The sequence below is a fragment of the Oreochromis niloticus genome, linkage group LG9 (assembly GCF_001858045.2).
Source record: "Oreochromis niloticus isolate F11D_XX linkage group LG9, O_niloticus_UMD_NMBU, whole genome shotgun sequence".
Lineage (NCBI taxonomy): Eukaryota > Metazoa > Chordata > Actinopteri > Cichliformes > Cichlidae > Oreochromis > Oreochromis niloticus.
This window is the reverse complement of record NC_031974.2, coordinates 22,352,356-22,370,713: the sequence shown is the minus strand read 5'-3', so window position 1 is coordinate 22,370,713 and position 18,358 is coordinate 22,352,356. Positions and strand designations below refer to the sequence as shown.

Sequence of the window (18,358 nt, the reverse complement as noted above, 5' to 3'; positions counted from 1 at the left end):
TTGTGGCCGCTGATGAAATGTGTTTTGTATTGAGACCCAGGCTGTGTTGAGGTCATCGGGACCTTTTCTGACATTTTTATAAAACCACAACAGTATAACATGCATGGTGAGGCCACACTGTCACACATATACTCATGTTAACAAATGCGAAGCCAGTAAGTTGGGTTGAAAATAACCTCGTCATGTCATATTTGTTTGTGTCTCGGCTCATTTCTAATCTTCTTGATTAACTGAATTTATTGCATTCATTGTTATGATCGGCTTTTGTTCTCCTGTCAGATGCTTCAGCAGGGAATGGTATTCTCACCAAAGCCACAGTTCCTATTTATGCCACCGGAGTGCTGACATGTTATAACCAGGTAAATTAACAGCTGCTCAGAAACTAACAATCGTGATCAGACTTTTTGATACTTTACCTAAATCTTGAAGAAATCTATAATCTAAATGATGGAATAAATGATATACTACCATTTTATTAAAAAATAGCTAAGTTTTTATCTTGGTTGGTTTGAGTTTTCTAGGGAGACTATTTTTGGATTAATTAGACAATTTGTGACAGAATCACTGCATTTTACAAATCTGGTCTATGCAATCTAAATATACATGTATTTGCAAGTTGGAACTGGATCCGGCAGCCACAATTTGCAAATACATGTATTTGCAAGTTCAAATACATGTATAAAATCCACTCCGAATGCATGAAGTTAGTTGTCTGTGAGAGTGCAGTGTTTTGCATCAACTTTTAACACAATCTCGATGTTCAGAGCGGCCAGACTAAAAAGAGAATAAAATTCACCGCACTCTTAAAATTATATACAGTGAAAAGTGTTACAGTGAAATACATGAAACTGTCATAAATATGCTGTCATCTCTCAAAAGGAGGAGGATCGCAAGCTGTTGGTGGGTTTCCTAGAGGATGTTATGACAACCCTGTCTCTGTCCCATGCACCTCTCGACAGCCTGAAGGCCTCCTTTGTGGAGCTGGGGTAAGCTGAAACACACATGCACATGAATATTTAATCTTTGTGTGTGTGTGTGTGTGTGTGTGTGTGTGTGTGTGTGTGTGTGTGTGTGTGTGTTTGAATGCACACCAATTTATAAGAATATGGCAGGTTCTTTTATACAGTTACTTGTTTGTTGTTTTAACTTGACAGTTTGAAAGTTAATGATTACTTAATCGGTTTGTTTTGTGTTTTGTCAGTGCCAACCCAGTGTACCATGAACTGCTGCTAACTGTTCTGTGGTATGGGGTGGTCCACACGTCTGCTCTTGTCCGGTGTACGGCAGCACGGATGTTTGAGGTACAAACACACAAGCACAAAAGGTTTTTTAAAAAAAAAATTGTACCACAGTTGAAACGTTGCACTAAAACGTATTTTAGTAAAATATAGACTAATGAAGCTGCACAATTATGGATAAAATCCTAATAATTTGTAATGCATTGTAGTCATTTTTATTATGTAGTTATTGTTGTTGTATTGTGTTAAAGAATCTAAGTTAGTAGATAATGATTATCAATACATGTATAGTTTCACTGAGCTAAAAATGGTCAGTTGTGCAGTTATAAACAATATAGACTCGATTTTCACGTTTACATATTTGCTATACATGTGCTAGCTTTGCTTGCTGTTGCTGCTGTTAAACATGCCTTTGTTATTAAGCTATTCTGCCCTTTAAATGTGAGTAAAGACTGTAGCATTTAGCTTATCAGTGCTCTGGTTCCAACCTTATGACTAGACCCTCAGACCTTTGACTGCACACTCATCCCAGTAGTGACAACATAAATATCTGCTACATGTCAGAAAAAGCCTGAGGTCAGTACCCTGAAAGTACGGCATAGTTGAAGGAGCTGAAGGCCTGTTTCCTTTCAGTGTTGTTGGAAAATATAATTTAATCAGAAATGGTTTTTTGTGAATGTTTTTCTTTTTAATGTTTTCAGAATTTCAGATCTTGTGGAAACATAATACTGCTATTATTTTGTAAAGGGAGACAATACCTTCTCTGTTTTCTTCAGCCGATTGGATCCATATTAAACCAGCCTCCCAAGGCAAAAGTCCTGGCCAAAGCCATAAGAGACATGAGATCTCGTTTGTCCACACTTTAGGTCAAATACTGGGATGAGAATCTAGGCATAGCATTGGAACCTGGCCTTTTTTGATCTGAACTGGGGGAGGAGGAGTGGTAGGCCGTATTCATACCCCCCTGTTTTGTGAAGTACTCGTTCTTTCCCAGAACACCTCACTGTCACCATTTCATAGTGTGTAGCTGTCCACCATTACCAAAACTGTGGATCAAAAAGTGGCCCTTTACCACAGATGCCAGATCAAATTACTCTCAGCTATTTTATAATCTGGCGTGTGTGGAAAGAGCCCACTGTTTTATGCTCACTGTATTGTAACAATACTTGTGCAATTTTAGCTATGTTGGCTTTGCCATGTGTGCATACCTGAGATTGCATGTGTGTGTGTGCGTGTGTGAACGAGTGTGTGTGTACACACTTGCTTGAAACATACAGTGCCGTTCCGTGCCTCGCAGCTATTGTTCTTGTCATTGTATATCACTTTCTTCCTATCTTTTTGTGTTTGTTTTCTTTTTCTTTCCTTTCCTTCTTTATTTTGCTTTTTTCCCTTTTTTTTTTTCTCTATTTATTGCCGGTGTTGCTCGCTCTTGTCCCAAATGCCCCGCCCACCTCTGTGACATCACGGCTGGCTCTGTCCAATCCGATCAGCTGCTGGTGAAGGGGGTGAATGAGACGCTGGTAGCTCAGAGAGTGGTGCCGGCTCTCATCACACTGTCCTCCGACCCTGAAATGTAAGTGGAACAACAACAACAACAACAACAACAGTAAACTGCGCCGCGTCTCTCTCCCCCTTCTCTTTGCTGCCTGAGAACTATCACATTTGGACCAGTCTTTACCTGCCAGGAGCCAATTCAGCAGAAGATAAGACAATATGAACACTGAAATAAAGTATTTGTCCAATACATTTTCATTTCATTCTTCAATGCACTGATGTGCATTAGTTTGGAGCAGCTCCTGTTTAGGTTTAGGCTGTGCCATGGGGTAATTCTTCAGCATAACCAATGTGAACCCTTTTATGCATGTACACGTCATCAGTCTGCATCACTAACTCACGCCAGCTCTCATTGCCTCATCAGTCTACAACTAATAAGTCCTTTGCCAGAAATGTGGTTGCATATTTCCCATGTGTCAACAGCACAATCCCTGCATGCCTGCGTGTAACCTGCCCCCCCTCCTCCTTTTCCTCTCTATCCCACTCTGTGAGAGCAGGGCCCCTTCTGATTGACTCCAAATAGTGGTTGGCAATCCTTTTTTTTTCTTTCTTTCTCTTCCATTTTATCTATTCTACCTTTACCTCTTTCTTTCACCTCGCTTTCTTCTTTATACATTTCCCTCCTTCCTGCTGTCTCTGTCCCCTCCCATGGCACCCCTCCCTCTCTCTCATCCTGCTGTGTGGTGGGTTTGCAGTTGATTCTCCGAGGCATGAGTGAAGCATTAGTAGATCGCCGGGCGGCTCCAGCCCTTATAACTCTGTGCAGTGGGCCTGAATTGTGAGTCAATCAACACAGAAAAATCTCTCTGTAAACACTGTCCTTTTGTGGGCTGCATCCCTGCAGTGGTGTGTGTTTATATAAAAAAAGAAGAAGAAGAAATGTCTTGAATCTGTCTTGCTGAGCTGGCATCGATATGATGCCAGAAGTCTAAGTCTTATTTCGCTAACACAGCAGTTTTTCTAACCACCACAAAATTCAGTGAACGAGGAAGTAAGAGCCTGAATTCACTGGCCTCTCTTTTTTACCCCCCGTATTCAATAACCACTGATCTCAACCCAGTGACTCACACTGACTTACAACATTTGTGGTTGGATAAATAGTTAAGTCTCCACTCCCCAGTCAAACAGGAAAATGTTTATGCATATTCATTCTGGTGATCTTTAGATTAATTAGCAAACAAATTTGCCTTCAGCCCTGTGTCACGCTATAAGCTGGTAAACACATAGCACGCTATAAACAACAGCCAGTCTTCTGAGCCATGTCGTGACAATAATTCAAAGGGGTTTTTTGGCATGGATCTATCAAACTCGACACTAATGAAATTTGTGGCATCACTGCTGGAATGCAGCCCCATTCATCTCATCGTTCTCTGTAATGAAATACATTTTTGGGTGCACATGCTTGACCCACTCAAATTGTGCTGTAAATACAAATTTATTTAACCCTTAATGTATCTTTTTTCTTTGTAGCCTTAAAAAATTGGCTTCGCATATTTTGCCGTATCCACAATTAGCAGTTTATAAATTAACAATTAATGTTGAAAGAAATTATGAGAAACGTTCTTTCTTTTTTTCCTCCAATGATCTCTCAGATGACCTCTGGCTTTTCTAGTCCTACTGACTGTGAAATGATTATTTAACATCACTCTAACGCCCCCCTCCCCATTAACCTTGCTTACTTCCATTCATCACAGTCATTAAGTCAAGTGATTAATGTCAGATATTCTTATTATTGTTTTGTATTTTTACAGCAGATTTAAGAATTTTAGATCTTTTCATTTGTAGTTGGATTTTTCTTCGAGAAAGATATAACTATATATGACTGTACTGTATTTATCTTTAATTATAGTCCACTGATTTTTAAATATAGATGTGTGTCAAATAATATTCGCAAGAAATTAGCATTTTGGTACTCTGTCAAGTCAGATGATTACCCAGATCTTGGCTAAATTGATCATTACTGGTCAGATGATCACCATTTCAGATGCTCAGTCCAAAAACAAACTCTCTATATAGCAGCTCTGTCACTCAAGTACTCAGAGCACTGATGGGTCATGCACTTGACACTTTACTTGACACATGTAAATTTCACTGTTTATGGACATGTAATAACCTGAGCATAATGTAGAGCCTGATCTGGCACTACAGTAACCATCTTAGTCATCATTGTGGTTACTAGTGTGTCATTACACTATAATCACTATATTTATGCAAAACCTAGAACATGTGTTAGCCACAGTAGTCCTAATTCTTTGACTCGTTGTGGGTTTTAGTATAAATGCTTGCTTGACACTGGATGTGGCACTGTAATAAAAAAAAATGTGCACAAATGAAAAATTTTAAGTCAATTCTGGAATCTGTTAGTCGCACTGTTTGAAAACCCCTTATGTGCCTTTCATCTTATGACATACCCTGAACACTTCTCACTTCTTTTAATGTGGTTAACCCAATAATCTGGTGTTTCCCACATTATGAAATGAATCCGAAAACCTTTTTCCAGATAATGTTTGACTCATTCTTATTCTGTTATAATGGCACGCTAATAGAGAATTAGAATGCCTGAAATACTGATTAACTGACTATCTGTGGTCAAAGCATTTTCTTGCATTCTTGCTGTTTGTAGCTCAGTGAGGATCTCTACTATTCCTGCCTTTGGTACCATAATGGAGACTGTCACTCAAAAAGAGGTGGGGAACTGTCAAAATACACAGTGATGAAATTAATTGAAAGCATTTTTAAAATCATCATCATCATTCTAAAATGTATAAAAATACTTTTGCTTGCGTGTGTTTAGCTGCTGGAGCGTGTAAAGATGCAGCTGGCTTCATTCCTGGAAGACCCTCAGTACCAAGATCAGCATTCTTTGCACATGGAGATCATCAGGACATTCGGACGGGTTGGGCCCAACGCAGAACCACGCTTCAGAGACGAGTGTATGAAAATGACACTAATGCATTAAAAAGCTCAATACTAACTGTTTAAAAGGGGACTTTATGCTCAAATTTCCAGCTCAATGTGTTTATTCTTGGACTCGAATCGAGGAGCTTTGCAGGATTCACAGCTTAAGAAAATTCCTGTTTACCTTAAACTGGGCTTGAGTGCAGACTCTCAGCTCATGCTCTGTAACTAGGCGTTTTAAGTTTCTTTCCCTTAAAGGCCACACTTCCTTTAAGCCAACTTTTTTCTGGTTGGCTTCCCCTCACAATCAAAATATTTGAACAACTGGATTGGACTTTGTTGTCTGGGATTACCATATAGTGGGTATCCGCTCCTACTGTCCTTATTGAGAGCTACGCGTAGGAAAAAGCATCTGAAACTGACCATTTTGTTCATTTTGCTGTCTCACCTATGCCAAACCTTGGCCATGTTTGATATGAGCATGCTCTGTTGTACTGCTGAATAAATATGACCAAAAAATAAGGACATTTCATTTTTTAAATATGCTTTTTAATCTCCTCATTGTGTTGTTTAATGCTGCTTTTTCTGTGCTCTAACCATAACCTTTGCTATTCTTCTAGTTGTGCTGCCACACCTTCACAAGCTTGCTCTAGCTAACAACAGCCAGAGCGTTGAAAACAAGAGGATTGACATTGCCACTCAGCTGTTTGAGGCCTACAGCGCCCTCTCCTGCTGCTGTATCCTTTTAAAGGTCATGGTTCACAGTCCATGTAAGCTGGTTAGAAATGGATTTCCATTCTTAAATGAAAAAGCAATTTAACTGTCACTCTTCGTGATAAGACCTAATAGCTTAAAACTAACTTACTCAAAGAGAAAATATGAGTCCACTCGTCCTTTTAATACTTCTGTAGTTCTGTGTTTCCAAATGATTTACCAGAAGTCTGTGTCAAGTTTGGCTAGGGTTCAGGGTTAGATGTTGTAACTGTAAGTCAGTAAGAAGACCCTAAGCGTTACCGGTTAGTTCCTAGCTATACTTGTGAGATGTGCTGGTATGTATCAGTGTGGTCTCGGTGCCTCTGTGTATGGTTCACTGTGTGTATTGGCAGGATTTAACTATCATTTGGCAGAAGGAGAAAGGAAAAATAAGCTGCCTCCATTTTGGGGCCCGATGTAATTACAGGGTTGGTTAAGCAGAGGAAAGGATGAGAGAGGGAGAAAGTGCATGAGAGGAGGGAAAGGACTGAACATCAGCTCCAATCCTTAGGAACAGTTCCCAGGACAGAACTCACGTTTATATCATCTCTGCCGTTTCTGTCATCCCTCTTTTCTCGGATTCTTTTTCCTCTATTTCTCTTTTACTCTTTTTCCCCCCTTCTCTTTTTCATCTTTACTGACAACCCAACCCCACCCAGGTCCAACACACACACACACACACACACACACACACACACACACACACACACACACACAGATAGACGGCAGCTGTTGAGGTTCATTCCTGTGGATTTTTGTCAGGCTGTGATTTTATAGTGCAGTAGTGTCCAGGAGGTATAGCCCTGACCTCAGAGCCTCTACCTCCCACTGCACTTCTTTCTCCTGTAATCAGTGCGACAAGCTCTGAAAGTGTACATTTCCATCCCTAAAAATAAAGACGTGCTCACCGCTGGTCCCATATAGTTCCACTGGGTTTGATGGGTGGCAGAACACGTGCAGTCCAGGATGAAGGAACATGGAGTAAAGTTTGTGTGAACCCATTTTCATTCTCAGATGGGTGGAGTGTGCCCTGTAGCTATAAAGTAATGAAGTGACTTTCTCATGAATTTTTAATTGTAATTACTATTTATTTCATCAGCAGCAAAATATTTTAAATTGTCCTGAAGTAAACCCCTCCCATCTGGTGATTCCTGGAAACACTGTTATTGCTCAGTAGTATTACTAACTGTCTGACCTTGGAATCACCAGTTCTTTAGTTTACATGTCTATACAAGTAGCAACAAAAACAAGATAGTCTGGAAGGATGAATATTGGGATATAATAACATGGGAGGATTTTAACAATTTCTAAGTGCATTTTGCAATTTTGTCAAAATAAAACAAAAAGCAGAAACCTTTCAACTTTACTGTAATAAGTTTAAAAGTTCAAATTGCATGTATTGTCTTAAGAAATAGATTGCATTTATTGTCTTTTTTTCCCTTTCTTTTCTGTTTTACTGTGTTTGATCTAATTTAGTAGTTGTGATTTGTGGAGAACCAAGTAGTTTTTAAAGGACTTTAAACTGAACACTTGCATTTGAGTTACTGATAGCTGCATTACTTCAGTTAAGCCCTTAACTTTCAATCCAGTCATTTCCGAGGAGGTGATGGTCAACCATTTCCTGCCTGGCCTCAGGTGTCTGCGTGCTGACATGGAGCAACTCTCTCCAGAGCATGAGGTCAGGAGAAAACACAAAGACATGCCTGCACATTCATATCAGCCTGACCGATATATTGGGCAATATTAGTTGTTTGTGATATACAGATATTGGCATTCATAACAACCAATAAATTAAAATGAAAAAAGTAAAGCAGACAGTCTTGAACCATGAATGTAGATGTAGCATAGCTTAGCCATCAGAGGAGTATACAGTGGTCCCTCGCTATAACGCGGTTCACCTTTCGTGGTGTCGCTGTTTCGCAGATTTCTTTTGTGCAATTTTGCATGCTTTTTTATTTTTTATTGCACATTGTTCTGCATTCTGATTGGCTGTAGACCGTTGTCGATCAGTCTTGTGCCGTGTCTCCTGTCCAGTACAGAATACGTTCAGCTTGTCAAATTTACATAAATCTTCGATCGCTAGCAGTGTGACTCTGAAGTGCTGTACTGTATGTTTGTAAGTTTTGTCCAACAAACACAAGAATGTCGATGAAACGTTTTGCACCACGGGTGCCTTTGGTTTCATCCTATAGTACTGGACTTATTTTTCTACGAAGGTTTGAACTTTAAACAAGAGAGAAAAGTGTGGAAATGTTCGAGCCTGTTGGAGAAAAGTGTATAAAGTGTGTAGTGAGGGGTTTTACAGCCATAAAACATCTATAACAATTGTAAAAAAAAAAAAAAAATGAAGTTAGCTACTTTGCGGATTTCACCTATTGCGTGTTATTTTTAGAGCGTAACTATCACGATAAACAAGGGACCACTGTACTATGAAGTAGGGCTGCCACGATTAGTCGACTAGTCACGATTACGTCGACTATCAAAATCGTCGACGACTAATTTAATAGTCGACGCGTCGTTTGAAGCTTTGTAAGATCACAAAAGACACAGGAATAAGTAGTAGGATTTGAGAGTGTAATAACGGACTGAAACAGAAGATGGCAGCACTGCATGTACAAGGATGCCAGCTGCCGTTAAAGGCAAAAGAAGAAGAAGGAACTGTGTCCCAGAATTCATAGCGCGGCCCTGCTCAGTTTCCAGCAATGGCGGCAGCTAGTTAGTTTTAATATTACTCTTATTATTCTTTCTGGGTCACGAAATAAACGTCTAACAAGTTTTTCAGGCGAGAATGTAGCTGTGTAAACTTCAAATATCTGCTCAGTTTATCAAGACACCACATATTTTCAAAAGCACTCAGACGTTTTCGGAGATGTCTGTTACTCACCAGCTCGATAGCTAGCCAGGGTTCTAGGCTCACTAGAGCCGGTGAGAACACCAGACTCCGGGCAAATCGTTTTCAAACCCACCGCCGTCTTTCACTACTCAGGTTAAACATGCTGTAAAAGTCACTTAGATAACTGAAAAATGTTATTGTTTGGCTTTTTTTAGTATTTTATTTGTTCGTGGGTAAATCGGTTTGGCTAAGATTAAAGTTATAGTTTTTACACAGCTGAATAAACGTCAAGCAAACAACTGATTATCAGAAGTGTGAGATGCTTGAGAATACACTTCGGTGTCCTGTTATATTTTAGATAGCAAGGAGCAGACGGCTGAGTTTATTAAACTCCACCGAAACAATCTGCAGATTTCATTAAAATTTAATAAACTATCATCTTGTCTTTATTTTTAGTTAGCACAAACCTTAAACACTTAAAGCTGTAAGCTAATGATAGTTATTTAAGAACAGATGCATGCTGGTGCAATAAGCTGTACGTTTTACGTCCAAGGGATGCATGATCTGATTAGTAGACTAATCGCCAAAATAATCGTTTGTGGCAGCCCTACTTCAGGCTCTGTGTGTGATCACATAAAATCGAGTGCTCCTGTAAGTGCAGCCTAGTCCAGTCAGACAAGTCATCAGATGATGAGGATTAAAAAAAAAAAATTCAACATTGTTACATTTTGATAAGATTAATGGTTCAGAAAGTCCAGTAATGGTCTGACAAAGAGAACGGTAAAATAAACATTTTAATTTGAGTTAATTATTTTAATGCCGAGTGCGCTCTCAGTGCTGCTGTTTATTTTAAATAAGACGGCAGCACGTTAGAGCTCTGAAATTTTTAATTCATTCATTTAAACATTAAAGGTTAATGTTCTGCAGCCAAATAAAGCAGATGTGAAATCAATTTAACTGCAGTTTAACTCTAGTTCTGTGTTCTAGTAGCTGCAGTTCCAGTAAAGTATAAAAACATGTATAAGTTTTCTTCATTATCAAACATGTACATTCCAGCGACAATGTGATGCACAGTTTGTGCTGCTATAATTTGTACGCTGGTAGGCATTAACAGCTTGCACATAGAAAACATATACCCCAGCAGAGAATCTATCCTGCGCTCCATGGTCTGTCATCCATGCTGTAAGTACAAGAATCATTGAAAACATGGTCAACATAAACTCCTCCTGACCAGGTTATGTGTTCAGCAATAGTTACCATGGTGATTTAGCCAGTTAAATGGAGAGCTGCTTTCGTGATACAGAAACTCTGACTTCAAGCTCGGCGTAGCTTGGTAAACCATTAATCTTTCTTTTTTGTGATGATCAAACAAGATTACTTTTAAGATGCATTGTGATGCTGTCTCAGTTAGGACTCGTAAATAACTACATGTAATAAATGTTAAGGAGATCTGAAGCCTGAAAGGAAAAACATATTGGCCTATGTGAAAGATTTACATAAACAAATATCGGTATTGGTCTTTAAAATTCTATATTGGTTGGGCTCTAAACTCTACACATCATATTCATGCATGCATACACACACATGTAGAGCATTGCGTTTGCATGCTTTTATATTCCTTTGGTGTTGCTAATTCAAACATGTGGACCTATCCGATGTGCTCACTGCTTGGGAATAAGTGAGCAGCTGAAAGCTTTTTTTTTTATTGATGAGCCACATCGTCTACCATTTTTTTTTCTTTTTTTTGTTTGTTACTGATCTGCGTTCTCACGCAAATAAGACAAAAAAAAGACAGTCTTTCTCAGACACACTCATACACATACCTCTCGTATATATTTGTGTCTTGGAATCTCACGCGATCCGTTTCATGTGAACATTTAGCCAAGGTGACTAATGATCAGCTGACTCTTTCATTCATAAGACATCGACTCTTGACTGTAAGCTGTGCATACCAGACTCTAACAGATAAAAAAGGTTTCACGCTGTGAAACATATGAACTCTAGAGGCCTTTAGGGGACTAACCCTGCCCAAATAAATACATGAAAATAACAGGAACTATTTTTTAAAAATTGACAAAATAATTTCTCTTTTTATTTGCTTCTGTTTTAATTTACTTCACGATTAAATAATTATCATGTTTCCATTTTGCAAGTCCCCGTGTTTTCTATCAATCTGTTGAATAGAGGCAGTCGTTTCTGTTGTTAGCCTGGCTTTGATTAAGCTAAAGACATGAAAGTTAATCCCATAACACAGCCAATGAATGACAGCCACGTCCTTTGAACACTCAAGACACACATAGAGAAATGTAGAGGCAAAGATGCAATAAAAACCAGCATGCTGAAATAAACTGGTTGGGTAAAACACAGTAATGTGAATTAATGTAAAGGTAAAAATCACCTGAACAAAACCGAAACATGGAGAAACGTTTGGGGTTCTTTTTTTTTTTAACGTTTTAGCTGAATCTGTTTCTTTCATTCGCAGGTGATTCTCAGCTCAATGATCAAAGAGTGTGAAATCAAGGTGGAAAACAGAGCGATGTCAGACCCACAAGGGTAAGGCTCAACGCACCCTCATTCACACCATTACTTTCTTCTGAAAGGAATGTCAAAATATGGGCTTTTATTGCATAAGACTCCGACAAACGAAGACAGAATGAAGTAGCGAAGGATCCTTACCACGTGGCGAGCGTGAAAGACAGAGCCCATATAGTGGGAGTTTTGGGGTTTTCTGTACCCCCCGTTAGGAGTATTTGTAAGTGTCAAAGCCACACGAAAGAAAGGTTTTTGATCATGTATATTTGGAGCTCATTAAAAAGAGGGGCGAAAAAAAGTGTATGTTTGTGAGCATGTAGATGCAGGAAGTGTGTATAGGTCTGTGCGAGCAGATTGTGTAAAAGTGTGTTCCCCCGAGGTTACAGCCGTTAAAGTCTCTGCGCTCACACTGAGAGATTTTTCTTACCTTGTGCCTTTTTGTTACCTTGTTCTGCCAAGTCTGGCTTCAACTTCTCTCCCCATAACTGGTAACACGGATTGTTACTTTTTAAGGAGATCTGACCTCTGAGAAAAGAGGTTTGGAAAGTTTTGTACATTTTTAAGCCCCATTTAATTTAATTTTACTATAAAAACCATGTGATTCTGCACTCAGTGAATTCTTTACCAAAATAATTGTTGAAGTAGGATCGCCTAACATGGATCTAATTCCATACCACTGAGATTACATATTAGAGTTTCTAACTCAAGTCTATAAAATTTGATGTGATATTAAATGCTCATGAACTACAGGTGGTACACACAAGCATGGACTCAAATGCTTCGCCGGTCATAAAGTGCTTTGAGTTGGTGTTATGTTTGTCCTGGTATTGAGCAATGCAGCTCTTTGGCACCAACTTCTTCTCTGTATCATTTTGAGTCCGAACAAACTCAAAAGAGGAACTTGAGGAGCCGTTAGACTGTAAAAAATCAGGAGGGGCTGAATTGGCAAACAGTATTTCCTTTCTAAAGAAGTGGAGTAGAGGGTGATGTGAGCTCAGACAGATTGCAGAGGGATTTTTGGCATAGTTTTGATTTGATTTTGATTTTAACACATTCATATCGAAAATGGCTAAAGTTCACTGATGCCTCATGTCCACGTCCTAACTTTGTCTTTTTTTTGCATAGCTCCATGTCAATTGCATCCAGTTTGGTGGGTGAGGATGCCAAGACCAAGTTTCTAAGTAAGATGGGTCAGCTGACTACCTCTGGCGCCATGCTGGCCAACGTCTTCCAGAGAAAGAAGTAATCCCAACACTGACCGATTCATCATCTCGATTAACTGACCAAACGCTGCGCTCATTGGGAGCATTTCGTTTTACTGGGAGTAAAAAAAAAAAGCATATGTTCAGCTTCGAGCAGACGGAAGTCAAGTGTATAGTTGAGTTGATTTCGAGAAGTTTTGCTTGAAGTTGTATTGATTTTAAAATCTGTGCAGCGGGACTACTTGTTAAACAGGGATGGTTTTCGCAGTGAAAGCTTCTGAGGTTTTCCTCTGCTCGTATTTTCCTCTCCTCAACTATTAATCACGACAGATGCATCATCAAGGACTAGGATTTGCTTTCATTAGTCAGTGTTAGAATTGTCATGTCACAACAGAAAGAGAGGAGAGATGAGAAGAAACTCTACAGTATCGAGACTAACCCACAGCGATAACGAGGAACTCGTTACCTGGACATTTCTGGACTTGAAAGGTATCACGGAGTTTGTTTTAAGTTTTAGTGCAGTACTTCTTGTTTCAGAAGAGCCTCGCTCGTCTTTGGGAAGCAGAACCCTGAGCACAGCCCGCGGGGGTTTCATTTACGATGTTAATGGGCGCCATTTTGGATCAAAAGGTTCGAAAGCAGTCGCATTAATTATACTGAAGGTCTGAACCACCAAAAGGCTGTGCGGATTATTTAGAATGCCTTGTACAGTGTCTCTGTACGGCTCTGAAGTATCGCCTACTTGAAACTATTAAAAAGAAAAGTGTCTTGCCTTTATTTCTCCAGTCTCTGGTTTTTGTTTTGATAGCTTCTATTTTATAACTTATTTATGTCTTAATGAAGAAAAACACACTTTATTCCAACTTCCAAAGAAATTTGCACTTCACTTTACTATTATGTTTATTATCTATATTTCTTTTGTTTAATTCAGTCCTACACAAGGAGATTATCACTATTGTTAATGATCTTTTTTTATCCATTATGGCAATGTGAAGTTGAAGAGAACACTGATCATAATTATTCCTTCTCTGTCTGTTGCATCGTGTCTCTCAGTGTTGCAGTGTCTCTGATAATTGTACTTTGTTTTTTTCTAACGTGGGAATTTGGTTCTTTTCTCTTTTTTTTTTTCTTTGTCGTTTGTTCAATTTGGATATGCTCTGAGAGAAACCGTAAATAAATGTACCATACACTGAACTGAAGAACACGGTACTCATTATGTATATTTGAAATTCGTGTCTTGGTGTAATAAAAGATGGAGATCAGTTGTGTACTTAAATTTACTTCTGGAAGGTTCATTGAATGCCTGCATGTGTCGGGACTTTTTTTTTTTTGTCCGCCGCTGTGATAAAGGAGCTCTCACTGTGGCTCAAAGTGTCGGCAGGTGTTAGAAGGCTGTAAAACATAGACATTTAACAGGAAAAACGCACACCGCTCCTGCGCGTGCGCTTCAACTTCAAACGTTTCAAGTCTCCTATTGTCTCCTTAGTACAACAAACCAAAGTCCATCTTATGGGACATTCCCAACAACTTAACACCCCCCAAAAAACAGTAATAAAAGCCCAGATCTGCCATCTAGATTACACTATCTCTCAATCCTTGCTATGTTTTGGAAAAATGACTTTGTAATGATATGGTCAACTTTGGCCTTAATCTATAAAAGAACACGAACTCAAAGAAGTGTGGACTCTAACTTTCAAATGGGTTTTTGACAGCCCTGACTGGCCTATAGTGGAGTCCAGTACATTGATTTGTGATTGCAAGATCTTATTTAGTGGTTGAACATAAAGCGAGTTGGCCAACACTCTGATAAAGAGCATTTGCATATTCAAGCTAATATTCAACCACCATCACTGATAACTCGCCAGGTGGACAAATAATTGTTACACACTGTTAAGGCATGGCATCGTGGCTTTGTGGGCGTGCCTGTTGTTCTGCGTGTGTGGGTAAGTGCGTGCTGTGGTATTTATGATTTGCATTCAGAGTGAATAGTGTTGTCCAAAAAACTCATGTATCCAGATAGGTGTAGTCTTACACAAAGCCGAGTATTTTCTGTTCATGAAAAATCTCCTGGTATTTGTAGAAATTGTGTCTGAGAGGAGCTCTTACTCACGTTAGTGGTGACTCACGGATCACATCTGTTTCCAAAGGCAAATGAAGCGATGTAGATCCAGTCCTAAAACCGCTGGAACACGATGGCTTTAGTTTTTAAAACAGTGTTCCTTTTTTGCCCGTTGCACTTTTCACCGTTTTCAAGTGAGACCATGCCCTAACCCATGAAGATTCCTCCAAAATCTGGTTTCAAAACAAGACTGGCTGTTTTGTTCTGTGGAACGAGTGTGTGTTACATTAATCAAAACCTTTCAGTGACTTATGTGAGTTTAAGGATGCATTTTTGGTTTTTGTGCCATCTAAAAAAGGGCCAGCTCGGTGAACTTTGACTTGTTATAAGTGATGCTAAGCAACGAAGCCCACATGCTTGCAGAACAGTCTGTGCTCTGACCCGGGTCATTAGAAGTATAATGCTTGTAAACCAGCGTGGTGTTTGCCTGCAAGCAGAGCTCCATTTTTATACATCAAAACAAGCCACATTGCAAGTGTTTTTGAAGTGGGGGGACTAACAAGGACTTCTGTGATAATAATGTAGTTTTGTTGTTGGGGTCAACCTAATGTGGATGTTTGACGCTTTCAAAGTCAAGTTTAGGCCTTTGATTGCTAAGAGCCCAATCTTAATTGCTCCTGTAACAGCTGCGCAGGCCCCACCACAAAACAGCTTCTCTCAGCATGTTTCTTTCTCCATTTTTTGTTTGTTTGTTTGTAGACAAAATGTGCTGCACATTCACAGAGATAAACGAGTAATTTATGTTTCTTTTTTAATTTTCTCAGTCATTTTTCCCCCTCTGGGTATTCTCTCTTTTTCTGTTTACTTCTCGTCTCTCCAGCCTTTGCCCTATTCATCCAAGGCATAAACATTCGATTTAATATTTGCATAACTGTCGTTGTGAGAACATGTTCTTTTCTCTCCAAAACATTTCCTTGCTAGAGCTGCCAATGTAGGCTTGAGCTGATCTGCCATGCAAATTCCCAGGAAAATAACAACTCCAGCTTTTTCTCATTCTTTCCTGGGCAAAGACAACTGCTGCAGTATTTCCTGGAAGCAACTGCTACACTTTTGTTTTTGTAGAGAAGACACCATCATGGTTGTTCCAGGACCCACGCTCCAGGAACTATGTTGAGCGCAGCCTACTCATGTGTAGTGATGAATGGCTCCTGCAGGAAGCAAAGTGTACAGAAGTGACCACATGCTTTGACTCCTGCTCCAGTGTATGATATATGAATTCATCTCTGTCATGAGGTCATAGCTCATCCTGTCTGACGAATGATGTGGGAAGTGTCATCTGACAACTCTAGATTTTACTTCCAAGGAGACAGACTTTTGTTTAAAGTGGTATTGAGCAATAGTTCTCCTGGCTTTAGAATTCTCTGCTTTTTAAATTATTAATTTATCTTTTTTTTTTACACATTTTCAGTCGAGTCTTTGTATCTGACCATTTCAGAGGAATGTTTTTCTTTTCTGAACTTTGTTAAGCTACTTGAGACTGACCTATGAATCATTCGAGCATAAAAAAGGCACCTAACTCAAGGGCTATGTGTGTCTATATATAACAGAAAACTTAGCAAAGATCCAATTTTAAAATGCAACTTTAGGCACTTTGTTACTAGCAGTCTGTCACAAAAACACACTATTTGTGTTCTTTGGACAGAAAGACGCAGCTTGACAACCACAAAACAGTATTTTTGCACCAATAAGGTGTTTTCCCCAAACACGATTCCCCAAAATGATGAAACTGAAGAAGTGGAGATCATAAGAAGAAGTAGCAGGGCAGCAGATGAACAGTATCTGAAAATCATTTTATTAAGAATTAGGAAAAATATCCTGCGAAAACCAAATACAGGACCTGAGAGATACATCTGGCCCAAAACCTTATCAGACATGGTCTTAGTGAAAGGGTAAATGACAATAAGCATTTTTTTAATGAAGCGAAAAAGTGGGGGGGGGGAAGGCTGAAGTGTGACAAAATATAAAAGAACTGGACTGGAAAGCGAAAGCAGATCTTATGGAGTGATGAACCCAAACTTTAAACATCTGGTTGAAATGAAGTGTCTTCAGCCATCTGTAAAGCACGGTGGAGGCTCTGTTATGGTTTGTGGCTGTTTTTCATTCGGTGCTGTTCAATCAATCAATCAAAATTTATTTATATAGCACATTTAAAAACAACAGTTTTGATCAAAGTGCTTCACAAATTAGGAAATAAAATAAGACAAATACAACGCAAGACGAGACAAACATAGAAACCAACCAAATGATAATCAAACTATCTTACATCAAAGCCAGAGTAAAAAGATGGGTCTTTAAACGAGATTTAAAAGACTGAACAGTCTCAGAAGAGTGAATGGCAATAGGGAGGTTGTTCCACAGTCTAGGAGCTGCAATAGCAAAGGCCTCTGGTTTTCAACCTGGACTTAGGTTGCATTAAGAGCATCTGGTTAGAAGATCTTAGTGCTTTTATAGGATTATGCAAATGAAGAAGATCTGTTAAATAGCTAGGGGCAGTGTTATTTCAGATTTTATAAGTGAGTAAAAGAATTTTAAAATCAATGCGAAATTTCACAGGAAGCCAGTGTAAGTTGGCTAAAACTGGAGTCATATGATCATGCATTCTGGCACCCGATAAAAGGCGTGCAGCAGCGTACTAATTGCAACCGGTGAAGAGAGGAGTGAGGGAGGCCTATAGCCTGTTGGGGATCTTGTCAAAACTGATGGACTTGTGAGCACAGAAAAGTACTGTCAGATTTTTATCCACCATGCTACACCATGTGGAAGACATCCAATTGGCAATAGCTTGATTTTTCTGCATGACAGTGATCACAGACACACTGCCAATCCAGTTAAAGCATACCTCAGAGAAAAACACACAATAGTGTCATGGATCATTGAAGCAGCAGAAAAAGAAACAAAAGGCAGCCAGCATACAAAGAAGAGCTCTGAATGTCCTTCACGAAGCCTGGAGAACTAATCCTGAAGATTGCCTAAAGACGTCAGAAGAAAGCTTGCCTATGAGAGTTCAGGCTGTGTTGAAGAATAAAGCTGATCATACCAAATGTTGACTTTCGAGCTCGTTAGAATTGTACAAACTCTGTTTTTACCTGCACTGAATGTAGATTTAGGTTTGCACATGTTTCAATAAATCCATCCACCTGAGAAATAAGGGGTGGTTCACAGTCGGGCGCACTAAATGTCAAACACATAATTTCTCCGGCTTGATCGGGAGGGCTGAGATGGAGGGGTG

At 39.3% G+C, this 18,358-nt stretch overlaps 1 protein-coding gene across 9 annotated transcripts in view; it reads left to right on the top strand.

Annotated features, from left to right (window-relative positions):
* Window positions 1-14,272, top strand: part of relch (RAB11 binding and LisH domain, coiled-coil and HEAT repeat containing) — a 38,294-nt gene extending 24,022 nt beyond the window's left edge. For 4 of the 9 annotated variants that reach the window (XM_005471736.4, XM_025910122.1, XM_025910123.1 and 1 more), the window contains 10 exons: window positions 280-359; window positions 880-986; window positions 1,202-1,301; window positions 2,729-2,811; window positions 5,416-5,479; window positions 5,587-5,725; window positions 6,311-6,427; window positions 8,033-8,121; window positions 11,759-11,829; window positions 12,934-13,054. In XM_005471736.4, the coding sequence (XP_005471793.1) occupies window positions 280-359; window positions 880-986; window positions 1,202-1,301; window positions 2,729-2,811; window positions 5,416-5,479; window positions 5,587-5,725; window positions 6,311-6,427; window positions 8,033-8,121; window positions 11,759-11,829; window positions 12,934-13,054 (971 nt within the window). Of the gene's footprint in view, window positions 1-279; window positions 360-879; window positions 987-1,201; window positions 1,302-2,728; window positions 2,812-3,487; window positions 3,571-5,415; window positions 5,480-5,586; window positions 5,726-6,310; window positions 6,428-8,032; window positions 8,122-11,758; window positions 11,830-12,933 lie in introns of all 9 variants that reach the window. The other 5 variants (XM_005471738.4, XM_025910121.1, XM_005471734.4 and 2 more) reach the window with 3 other exon arrangements.
* Window positions 14,273-18,358: the final 4,086 nt, after the last annotated feature.